The 12,926-nt window shown below is 40.7% G+C and overlaps 1 protein-coding gene and 1 long non-coding RNA gene across 2 annotated transcripts; one reads left to right on the plus strand and one right to left on the minus strand.

Moving 5' to 3' along the window:
- Window positions 1-16: 16 nt before the first annotated feature.
- LOC129443298 (ankyrin repeat domain-containing protein 34B) lies at window positions 17-3,240 on the minus strand. The gene is made up of 2 exons (XM_055203805.2): window positions 3,082-3,240; window positions 17-1,470 (listed from the first exon to the last, which is right to left on the minus strand). The coding sequence occupies exons 1-2, from the start codon at window positions 3,231-3,233 to the stop codon at window positions 216-218; spliced, it is 1,407 nt and encodes a 468-aa protein (XP_055059780.2). The 5' UTR covers window positions 3,234-3,240; the 3' UTR covers window positions 17-215.
- LOC129443301 (uncharacterized) lies at window positions 782-10,491 on the plus strand. The gene is made up of 4 exons (XR_012359585.1): window positions 782-922; window positions 1,021-1,418; window positions 3,088-3,241; window positions 7,094-10,491. It is a non-coding gene; the product is annotated as an uncharacterized lncRNA (long non-coding RNA).
- Window positions 10,492-12,926: the final 2,435 nt, after the last annotated feature.

Consider the following 12,926-nt stretch of genomic DNA (forward strand, 5'->3'; position numbering starts at 1 on the left):
TGTAACAACCAAACGGCAAAAAATAAGTGGGACCAAACTTAAAAGTAAATATATTAGTAGCTTCCAGAAAATTGTTCATTAATTGCCAGAGACTGATTTAAGAGAGCCTCCTCTGAACCCGGTGTCTGTCTTATCTGCTCCTGCTGAATCCAGTGATGGAGTATCTCACCGTTGCCTCTTTGAGTTTCCTGTTTGAATGGATGTGAGGCTGAGGGTCAGAGGTCAGGGTTCGAGTCTCTGCAAACAGGTATCTGCACGGTAGCGTGAACGGGGGGCAGGAAAGCATTGCAGGACTGAGGCCTTGCACTAAAGTGAGCCCGTGATTTCTTTTTGTTTACTGTATTGCAGTCAAGAAGTCCACCGGGAGGCTTGAGGAGCGGCGACCCGCTTCTGTGGATGGAGGGGAAGCGCAAAGTCGGTGCTGATCCGGCGGGTGGATTATGTAAACGAGTGTCCGAGCTAGACAGAGTCAGTTTCAAAGATGGCAGTTGAAGTAATGTTTGGCTTTGGAGGTCAGGTAGAGTATTTCTTCGACTTCGTAGCTGCTCTTTGCCTAAAGGGTTCTCTGTCGGGTTTAAATGCGTTTTCTTTAATTGGCACGCTCTTGGAAAAGCTCCAGTAAGTGAGGAGATGGTCTGCTCCTCCTCAGAAGTGAAATGTTGATTGTTGTTCTTTTTATCTTGCTCTTGAAACTGTTCCTCTGAGTTTTTCTCATAGGTGTGGCTGAGATGGGCCAGGCTCTGAATGGCCAGACAGGGCTCGGAGCGTAGCCTTTGGCGGCTCAGAGTATCGCTCCTCTGCAGTACAGGAGACGCCTTGCCACCTCCTCGAAAATTAAAGATGTTTTCTCCTTCTGAGTTTGGAGAGTTAGTCTTCAGCTCGATATCTGAGGGGGACATACAGGACACAGGTGAGCTGTCAGGTGAGGGCAGAACGTTCAAATAGCGGCGCGTTACACTGCTGCCATCACAGCTCAGATCTGTAGCTATGATAATGATGTCACGTCCCTTGGCTCGACAGGCGTCCAGCAGCACTTGTAGCGTGTCCTGGTCGTGGGCGTTTATCGCATATACGAGAGCCGAAGCTCCGCTGTTATCTTCCATGCTTGGATCGGCTCCTGCCGCTACCAGAGCGGTTGCCACCTCTGCTCCGGCCCGCTCCATACAGGCGTACATGAGTGCGGTGCGGCCCGCCTTGTCCTGTACGTTTGGGTCTGCCTGGTTACTAAGGAGAAACTTAATTAGTCTCAACATCGTTGTTCCAGACTGGTCACCCCGAAGACCTCGACAAGCGGCCAACAGCGGCGTTTCTCCTCTCTGGCTTCGTGCGTTCACCTGCGCGCCTCCTTCCACCAGAAGTCGAACCAAACGCAGTTTTCCCAGATGAGCAGCGGTGAGGAGCGGACTTTCATCCATCAGGTAATCCTGAGCTTCTGTCATGATTGCCACACTGCTTGTGTAGTTCGGATTGCTGCAATCAAATTCACAGCTGTGGTCAGGAATTAGAATTCATATGAATTCAATTTGGTATTTAATCATGAAATTTAAACGAACACTTTATACATTCTGGTTTCATCAGTGTGCATTATATCAAGGAAAACACGTTTTTCTGTTTTATCTTTAATCAGAATGTAATAACTTAATCTGCCTGTGAAATACCATCACTTTTTACACGGCTCTCTGGAATGCTTGATTCTGATTGGTCAGTTGAGACATTTGCAGGTTTGTTCTTTTCAAATAATAACCGCTCCAAAGTAATAACGCATAGCCGGTACTACTTGTATGATTAAAATCGCTCCGCGCCAATAAAGACCAATAAAGATTACTGTTTGGCGCCATCTTGTGACAAACACTGGACAACCACAATTAAGAATTGACATTTTTGACATTAATTTTAACATGTACGGAAAAAAACAAAACATTTAAACAGTGGATAGAAGAACGAACAACGACAAGACACAGAGAGCTTACTGAGACTGAACTTGACAAAATAGAGCATGACAGCTACGAAGCCAACACCAAAAAAAAAACAGAATGGGCATTTAAACTTCTCAAATGGCTAAAAGAGAAAAAAATGGAGACAGACAAGTATAAAGCAGAGGATCTTAATAAGGTATTACGATCATTTTATGCATCTGTGCAAAGTTTCGCGGAAGGATAAAAATGTTAATTTAAAACAAATATGCCAATAAAATGTTTAAAATTCATATTCATGTCCGTTTTTTTTCTTATGTGGCAAGTAGCCGTGTAATAAGCGGGATAATGTGGAGGCAGCCCGTAGTTATAGGGTAAAAAATCCCCTTCAGTGTGTTACAAGAACCGACGCGAAGCGGAGGGGCGTTTTTACCGATGGCTACCGGCTGCCTCTACATTATCCCTTACATGCAAGATATTAATAAGTTAGCAAATACAAAGCGAAAACCTTTTACAGAGCCACATTCAATGTACGGTATATCATTTGAAAATATACGTATTAATCTAGTTTAATAGATCAGACTCATACTTTGACATTAAGTTGTAACATTCTTCAGATGAAGCAGAATGTTAAGCGTTTGAGGATCTCTCTTATGACCTCGTCCCTGTGTGTTCAAAGCTAGATTTGGTTCCTGACGGCACTGCAACAAAAGCCAGTTCTAGGATTGGAGGCTTTGAAATGCCTTTATCTCTATGGGTGTGTGTGTGAGCGTTTCTGTAAAGTACACCTTTGATGATGCCATGACGCTCATCTCAGATCAATGTTTTAACTGTATGCTACTGTTTTACAATTTGAATAAATCAAATGCACATGCAGTCATTTCTGTGCTGTATTTATGCTGTTAATTATTATCCTTACATGCAGTGTTCATTTTCTGTAGCACACAAATGCACTGTTCTTCTTTTTACTGTACAGTAATCGGTAACCCTAACCTAAGCAGATATATTTTTTCTTTAATCACTCCTTTGATTTAGGAAAATTGTGCATTTCAGTCATGTATTATAATTATAACTCATGATGCTTCAGAAGCAGGCTAGAAAACATTTAAATTGCTATATAAATGCAGATATAAGATATGATCTATAAGACAATATATTAACAATGTACCTGCAGATCCTGCTGATTGATCCTTGATGGGGTGTGAGATGATGCCTTGATAGGGTACAACTTGACTTGTAGATGTTGCTGAAATGAGAATCAACACAGCAATGCTTTTGTGTTATGAAGTCGCACTCGCCATGATGTGTGTGCGCGCGCATCTGCAAAGGTGAAACACACACACACACACACACACACACACACACACACACACACACACACACACACACACACACACACACACACACACACACACACACACACACACACACACACACACACACACTTACACACACTTACACACACACACACACACACACTTACACACACACACACACACTTAAGTAAATACATGGACATAGACAGTATACAGTGAAACTAACCCTTAAGTACATACACCATGTTGTTCAGTAGACAAAAAAACGTTTATGTTTCATCAGTTGCATCATGTATTCGTATAAGGACATGCAATATAATAAAATTAAAAAAATTAAAGTGTTTGCATTACCTCAAGGGAACAGTTTTCCGGACAGGGTTTACATTAGTCCAGGACTACACCTTAAGGACATTTAAGTAGTTTTTATAAACAAACCGTACAAAAAACAATAATGGTATTTTGCATCCTGAGACCAAACAATGGCACTGATATATTCTGCTGTTGCTGATTAAAAAACTGTTGGCTTTGTGATTTTTAAATTTACATCTGATTTACTTAATTTGTTGCCTACATTTACTCAAATAATACAATGTAGGCAGGGAAAGTTTATTTGTATAGCACATTTCATACACGGAGGTCATTCAAAGTGCTTTACACAGAAATGAGAAAACAATATATAAAAGAGAAAAAAAGAAAATGTAAAAAAGAGATACACAATAAAATCACAATAAAAACAAAGATACATGAGAGTGTAAAATAACAATTAAAGAAAATGAATGTGATTTTACTGAAAACAGTTTAGAATGTGTTAAAAAGAATAAAACAGGAGTAAAAGTGCAGTCAGTGTGAAGAAACACAGTGCTCATTCAGTAAATGCAACAGAATAACACAACAGAATAAACACTTCACAGTAAATATTTCAGGATTTCAGCTCTTGGTGACTCTAAACCTCAATTCGGCTGTTATTTGGGACTCTAACCCACAAGTATTGGGGACTCTTACCACCAATTCAGCTATTGGGGACTCTAACCCTCAATTTATGTAAAAAGTGTTTCATCAAAAATATTGAGTAAATCATAGTTAAGGTTAGGTGTGAAACTTAGGCTACTCCAATTTTTTAGTTGATGTTAAATACATATATTAACTTGAAATGAGCAATTGTATTTAATGCATTAGCATGCATTAAGCGTTATGTCAGTGTCCTGAGGTGTTTTTTTAATTCTGCGCAGGTACACTCTAAAAATGGTTGGGTTAAAAACAACCCAATTGGCAACCCAGCGCTGGGTAACTATTGGACAGAACACATGCTGGGTTAAAGTAACCCAGCACGTTGGGTAACACATTTTAACCCAGCAGGTTGGGTTGTTGAGAAAACCCAACATGTAGATATTTTAACCATTTATGGGATTAATATTCTGGGTTTTGGGTTATTCTTGCTGGGTTATTTTTATCATGTGCTTTATTGTAAAATCAAGACCATTGTTAACAGCAAATAAATGTTTATTTGACTGCAAAATAACTACAAACTCTTACATTTTTACAGTTGTAAGTTGCAAAATCATTTAAAGGACTGCTTACTGACCCAAGTATAAATATATTTATAAAATATCATAAATTATGCACATTGAAGTAACAATGTAACAGGTTGAATCAATTCGTTTGAATTTAAGACAGAATTTGTAATTTTACAGTATATGAAATACTGAAATGTACATAAACAAAACTACAGCAGTGTAAGAAAAGAAACAATGTAATTGTTAAATTAAAAGTAAAATCATTCATAGATGTGTAAAGTTTTTTTAAAGAACAAATGTTTTAAGTTTTACAGAATGGAATGTATTTGACTTAAAATACTTCATTTATTAAAGTTACTTGTCACGAACAAAGATGTACAAAGGAAACGAACAGGAGAGGATTTATCCATTTGAAATATGGCAGACTACAGGAATTCCCATAGAAGCACATTGCCTGGGGTATTTATTTTCAAGCACTTAAAATGCCTTTAAACCAGAGACTGTAAAAAATATGCAAGTAGTGTCCGTGACGTCACCTATTGGTTTGTGAAGAGCATTTTTGAAGCTTAAAGTAGGCGGTGCGTGCCGTCGCCATCTTGGCCGAATTGCAGTTTAAGTCACTTCCGTATTCAGAGAGACTGATTGAGAAAAAAGATTGAGAGATCTGCTGCATGTTTCCCATGGCCAGGACGAAAGGAAAGGGTTTCGAGGATTCTGTCCAGAGAAAAAATTCCACCACATTTGTTGCAATCTACAAAAGTGGAAAAAACTTTTAGTGGTCTGAACTGAATGATCAGATTTAAGTATTCAGAAAACCATGTGGGCCAAGTGAATTATACATTTTATAAAAATTATAAGGCTTTCTTTAGCATCCCTGGCTGCATTACCACCACGTGTGAGATTTTTTTCCAAAAATGCAATGGCCTGTTGTCAGTTTGCATAAGACTTTGGTGTTACACTCCTTTAACTATTGTGCCAACAACAAAGGCTGCAAACCACACAGACTGACAAATAGGATGATCTGACTATACCGTAGTGAAGTGAATGTGCTGCTTGTCCATGCCTCAGTGACAGAGACGCCGGCTCCGTGATCCTCCGCCGCCGGTTAACATGTGCTCGCGCCTCGCGGTCTGTCTTTACATATCGAATGACAGGAAAGCAACTCGTTTGTCGCTAAATTTTATTTAACAGCGTCGCTATCGCTTGTTAAGCTGGGAAAGGGAAAACTGCGCGTGTGTGACACAAGAAGCCGAAGTGGGGTTGCGGAGGTAGACTCGGTACCGGTTTTGACTCGCTTTGTTAAAGGCTTACAGAAATTGTCATGAGTTAACGTAATCAACCGTGTGATGGGGATTTTGTAACGTCTATTTTATTAATTTTATTAATATGCCATATCAAACATCTTAGAACGATTATTCGAGTCAATTTGTGTAAATGGCGATCTGAGGTAACAGTCGTCATTCCTCCAAATAACACCCGTCGTCTTAGTCTGTATAAATGAACACGTTGCTGTCTCGCAAAATGTTATAATCTTGTTTATATTCATGAAATGTTCACAAAAACATATAAACTTACCTTGAAACAACTGCTTCCAGTGACTCTGTCCTTTCACAACGACCCTTGCTGAGCACATTCAAACATCAAGGGCGCGAAGAACATGAGCCTCTTCAAACAACCCAACATAATAACCCAGCAGTTTTAACCCAACACCTAGAAAACTGAAACTACCCAAAAAGTGTTTAAAATGTAAAAAAATAACCCAGCAAAACAACCCAACAGACTCAACCCAGCATTTTGGGTTAAAAAATAACCCAGCCATTTTTAGAGTGTATATGAACGGTATGAAGTATGACTCATATAAGGTATATAGTAAACTTGATCTTTAAATAGAACTGTATCAATGTGTTAGCTCACGTTAATGTCCCAATGGTTTTTAATGAAATTTTGGGCAGGAGTTAATAAAACTGTATATATACATGAACCATATGGTGTATAGCACTGTATTAATGCATTAAGCTGCGATAAGGATCAATCTCCCGATGATTTTAATGAAATCCCTGCTGAGTGACGAGTGATGCTGAGTCCCAAGCCCGGAACTCCGTTGAACTTATCTAAATCCTGTGTTCTTATAATATAACTTAGTAGTTTATCTTAGGAATACTTTACCTTGTCGATTACGAAACCATGTATCACTAGTAACACCCAGTGTTAGCATATAGCCCTCTAGCATCACCAGTCGGTGCCGGCTAAAGTTAGCATTCCTTACCGTCTTTTTACCGTAAACCTGCCTTCCTTGGCGATCTAGTGGCGAATTCATCCGATGTATGCTTTTCTGACCTGTCCACACCAGATCGGGAAGCTGTGGAGGAGCTGCTGCCCGACCTTCGCAGAGTCGGCGTGCCTAACATCACCCTGACCACAGACGCTCGTAGGCGACCGAGGCGTGCAGCCAGCGAGCACCTCACACGATGCAGCTTCACGGACCGCGTTCGAGTGAACGAAGACGCCTTCACCCAGCATGAAAGCGGTAAGACTCCGCTTGTTATTGTAACATGCACTACTTGCCACATGTACAGTTTAGCTTCTTACGTCAGCACAGAGGGGTTTACATGTGCTAAGTGCAGGGAACTACACTAACCTTTTCCACTGGTGGCACTTGCGTTACTAACTTTTTCAGTTACTGGCGCAAAACTTGATTTGGTCGCACAAATTAGTTACATTATATTATGGATTAGGGATGCACCGAAGTGAAAATTCTTGTCCGAAACCGAAAAAAAGGAAACCAAGGCCGAAAAACTGAAACACCGAAAGAAATTATAATGCCAATTATTAGTACAATTGCATTTATGGCTATCACATTACAGTTTTTGAGGCATAGATCAGATTATTTTTCGGATCAGCAAAAAGCAGGTGGGAAAAATCTAATAAACTAAAGAAATTGCAAACATTTACAAAAAAGAACAAAGTTGTACATTAATAAGGTCTGAAATTAGCATTAGGTACAGAAATCAAATTAAATAAATCATAACACAATAAATTAAATATATGATTATTTTTAGAGCTATTTGTCTCTTTGTCATGGGTTGTTTGATTAACATTAATGACACAGACAGTAGGTTAATCTGACTGTAATCTATACATACACTTGTGTCACAGAGTGACTTTTAGGGCGGAACCAAAAAAGTGAGAGGAGAGGTTCCGTCCGGACCGTGATTTTAAAACACTATGACTTCCTGGTTCTCCATGGCAACTAAAACGAGGCTTTATTAGAAGCAGGTGACATCAGTTAGCGTGGCGACTTGGGCAATGCAGTGAAGGAGAGAGACATAAATAGGGCAGCCAAAAACACAAGAAGACAGTCGACGGAAGGAAAAGGGGCAAATGAAAAACAGGTTTGGATGTAGAAGTGTGAATAATGAGGATGTTATGACGATGTGTGCTGATTGTAGGAAGTGAAAACTACTTACCAGGAATACTGTTGGAAGACACGGGGCTCAACGGACGCCATCTTGGTCCGGTCAGGACCCGTGTGAGTAGCTGCCACAGAAAGAGGAAAGTGAGATTAAGTTCTTTGACATTGTGAGTACATTGTATGTTTAATTCAGATCCTTATGTCTTACCTGTATACAGAGTATTTGAGATCTTTTTGAAGTTGTGAAGCTGTGTGAAAGCGGCCCCACTGTAGGAAGGACCAGTGGGTGAGCCGAGTACAACCCGATTAGGGGAAAGCAGCCATGACGCCTACTGTGGCCTACCTGCTGTACTGTGTTCTGGAGTTCCCCGAAGGAAGGAGTCTTCGGTCAGAGAAGTACGGTGCAGACCTTAAAACCACTGAGTGAGTGAAGTGCTTTGTGAGAATTTGTCTTTAAAGTGTGTACACTGGAGCATTGCAGTGCTGTGCCGTGTCCCCGTTGTCTGCACTTACTCCGAGGCCGAAGGGGGAGACACTGAGGAGAAAAGACGAACGCTACGTCGGCAGGAGCCACCTATTCATTATTCGCCGCTCTCAACTTCTGACCCCTCGGCCGCTGGAAGTAACGAGGTGAGCACAATCTGTAACGTACAACCGATAGTGTGAGAAAGGAAGATCTGTGATTTGGAGTGAATGGTGTGTGTGCATTGACTACTGTGGAGTTCTTCAGGAAAGTGCGCCCCTGTCTAGATCTCCTACTCTGTGGAATTAGAGGAGAGGAGAGGGAAGCATCAAAACCCCAGTTCATCAACATACAGGCCAGTGTTACCCGCTGTCGACCCAGACCCACCTGGAGTGGTGGTGTCAGTTGGCCGTGAGTATTCTTGAACTTCCTCTTACTGCGAACCGGGCAGAGTGATTTAGAAGGTCTCAACATCAGCCTGAGACAGAGACTCGAAGAGGGAAGGCGCCCTGGGTGAGTGTCATCTCTTCATTGCCCCCCCCCCACTCGGTACGAAGCTGAGAACCCGTTGTTCATATTCAGTCAAAGCGGTGAGTGGAAACAGCCTGTGTGTGTATTGTATTCCAGGCCATTTATCTGTTGCTATCTATCTGTAAGCCCCCACCGTAGAGAGTCATCGTCCGAAACCGCCTTTGTGTACTAGATACTGAAAATTACTTACCTGTTGATACCTACCTGTAAGCCCCCACCGTAGAGAGTCATCGCCCGAAACCACCTTTGTGTACTACGTACTGAAAATTACTTACCTGTTGATACCTACCTGTAAGCCCCCACCAAAGAGAGCCATCGCCCGAAACCACCTTTGTGTACTATGTACTGAAAATAACTTGCCTATTGATACCTACCTGTAAGCCCCCATCGTAGAGAGTCGTCGTCCGAAGTCGTCTCCTGTATACTACGTACTGAGAGCAACTACCTGTAAGCCCCCGCCATAGAGAAATATTGCCTGAACGTCACGTACTGAAAGTTACTTACCTATGGATACCTACCTGTAAGCCCCCACCATAGAGCGCTGTCGCTGACCATTAGATACTGCAAGTCACTTACCTGCGGAAACCTGCCTGAAAGCCCCCACCATATAGCACCGCGGCCTAAAGATTACATACTGAAAGTACTTACCTGTGGATACCTACCTGTTAGCCCCCACCATAGAGCGCCGTCGCTGAACATTAGATACTGCAAGTCACTTACCTGCAGATACCTTCCTGAAAGCCCCCCCACTACAGGAAGCTGTCATCCGAATACGTCTCCTGTGTACCAAGCTCGAAGAACCACTTACCTGCAGGTGCCTACCAGTAAGCAAGATCCACTTCCTAGTACAATAACCCTGTGTGTGTGTGTTTGCAGTAAGAACTACCGCTGGCTGTCCGGTATACCTCCTGCAGAAAGGCCCGTAACCAGCCCTGTACAGAAGAGGAAACCTGGTTGCCTGTGGAAATTATAGCGGTCATACTCAGTCGGACCTGCGTAAGGTACATACCTTTGACGCTGTGACACTCAATCCCCTTTGTCTCTCTCTTGCTTCAGGAGGCCAAGGAACGGCTAAGGACTGCTCTGTGACACAGAAAAGCGACAAGTTAGGACCTGGGAATCACGATACATCTAGGAAGAAAAGGCTACAAGAAAGACTCACCGGTGTGCTCGTTGTGACAAGGCCTCGACAGCTCCGTCCTGTTACTCTCCAGACTGAGAGATTGGATTTTACCTTCCCCCTCCCCACTTCCCCACTTACCTTTTAAGTAAATTAAATAAAGATTGTTTTAACAGTACTTACCTGTCCTTGTGTTGTCTGGCCGTTGGGGTATTCTTGGGACCTCCTTGAGGTGGAACATAGGAAGGGGCGTGACTCACGATACTTGTGGTCCGTCCCGACCTGTAACACTTAAGACATAAACAAATGTTTATGTAAAGAAAACTGTGGAGATAATTTTGTTTATATGTGCCCTGTCAATAACAGAGAGATTTTATGTTTGCTTGTTTTTTCTTAAACACGTTTCTCTCGTATGTGCACTATTGAGGGCACTTAAACGCGCACACACACAGAGGCCGAGGCGAATCCCAAACAGCGCAACAGTCGCTCCACATAAAAAACGTTATGTTGTGTTTCGTTGCTTTATTCGCCAAATATATGTTAATGGATTACAGTATGAGACACATTAGCGCGACTCTCTCTAAAGTTTACACATCAAGACATGCTTAATCTTTGCAGACGCATGCAAACAGCTCGACCGTGAGTGAAACTTGCTTGAGCACGAAGGGGAGGAGTGGGAGACGACTGATCAATGTGAGTGAAACCCAAGTGCTAATTCATGGATGGGAGGTGCGCGGATGACATTCATTTTCGGTTTACTTTTTTCGGGCTGGATTTTTTATTTCAGCCCAAAACCGATAATGCCATTTTCGACCGAAATTTTCGGCGACTGAAATTTCGATGCACCCCTATTATGGATGATAATGAACAATAATGAAACTGTATTGCATACAGATGTGCTTTTAATTTTACTTGCCATCTTTTAAACCACATGCCGCCTTGTTTTTTTTAACGTTGCTGTGTTTCCCACAGATCTGAAATTTACTTGTGGTGGTAGCCTGTGAAAAGGACAATCATTACCCACCAACAAAAAATGGTCTACTATACATGTGACAAAGAACTAATAATGTGAGACACAATACTTTGATTTATTGAACATTAATATTAATTTCACATTATAGTTCATGAATCTAACTACCCCAAACTTTCTTTGAACAAAGCTGACACTGTCAAAACACCACAAAAACACTTACTGTTTTTGCACTGATATATGAAGCAATTATATGACCCCTTTATATTCAAACTCAATAATACAATGTATAGTATATTAATAGACAGTGCAGGTCTATAGATTATAAATGTGACTGGTGTTATGATGTTAATCATTTCTATTAGATAGAAAGATAGGCACTTTTACTGCTGCTTCTCTATTTCTCTCTTACCGATTAAAAAAAGCTTAATCCACTCATTATGTCAGATTTAAAAGTCTACTTGCGGTCAGGGATGGGCAGTATTTCAAATACATGTATTTAAAATACGTATTTGAAATACAAAATAGTATTTTGTATTTTAAAGCCTTTGAAAAAAAATGAAATGTAATTTGTATTGAAATACATTTAAGATGAGTATTTTTGTATTTTTAAAATACTCAAAATACTTTGAGCCAGTCAACCAGTCAGGGTGCTGTTTTCATGCATCAACTAGTTCAGACCAGACACCAGTGTTCAGGTAAGCAAATATATCTGTGCAGCTTTTGGTGGGCAGGAATAATTGAAATGTTGGAGTAGGAAAAAACCAACGGGTTTGAATTATTGGGTGTGATGTGATTTGTGTTATTATAACTGTCGCGAAAGGAAATTCAAATTCATACTTGCACGTTGGCAGGCAGTTGCACGGTGCATGACTGAGACAGAGTGTGGAACACTGACAAATAGGCCTACACTTTTGACTTCAAGGAAAACCACAATTTTTTAATATTTACTATGTTCTTACCTCAACTTAGACAAATTAATACATAAATATCTGTTTTCAATGCATGGAAGAAGCACATAGTTTGCAGCATTTGACCTCAGCGCGCAGTAACATCTTCACAGGAGTCATGATGTTACTGCGCCAGAGGTTGAAGTGCTGCAAACTAAGTGCTCTTCCGCCATACAATATAGTTCTCATTTTTATTCACTTAAAAATCACGTTTTATTTTGTGCCACAATACTTACTCATGTAACTACTCTTGTAACAGTCTTTGAATGGGGAAAACATGGAAGTGTTTGATGGCTTCTAAATTCTTCCCTTTTTAGATCCTAAGGAATAAATGGGACTAGGGATGAGACGGTATGAAAATTTCATATCATGATTATAGTGACCAAATTTATCACGGTTATCAGTATTATCATGGTTTTCTTTAAATGAGATGGAAATGTTCAAAAAGTACTGATACACACACATTTTAACAAGTTCTATTTTTTAAAATCAGCAAACAACAAATACAATTAGCAGCTATATGCACTTTTTTTAAGCATAAACATTAAATAAGTAGTGTCCAGACTTTTTTGTGTGGCGATCTACTTTTAAAATGAAAAAGCAGACAAGACCCACCTGCTAAAAAAAAGTTACATTTTTTAATAACACTTTAAATGTGTGTTAGGACTATACTGCATATGTCTCTACGTTGGAGTTAGGGCTGTCACCATTACTCCATTCTTTTTGAGGGGTTTAAA

Source organism: Misgurnus anguillicaudatus, chromosome 2 (assembly GCF_027580225.2).
Source record: "Misgurnus anguillicaudatus chromosome 2, ASM2758022v2, whole genome shotgun sequence".
Taxonomy (NCBI): domain Eukaryota; kingdom Metazoa; phylum Chordata; class Actinopteri; order Cypriniformes; family Cobitidae; genus Misgurnus; species Misgurnus anguillicaudatus.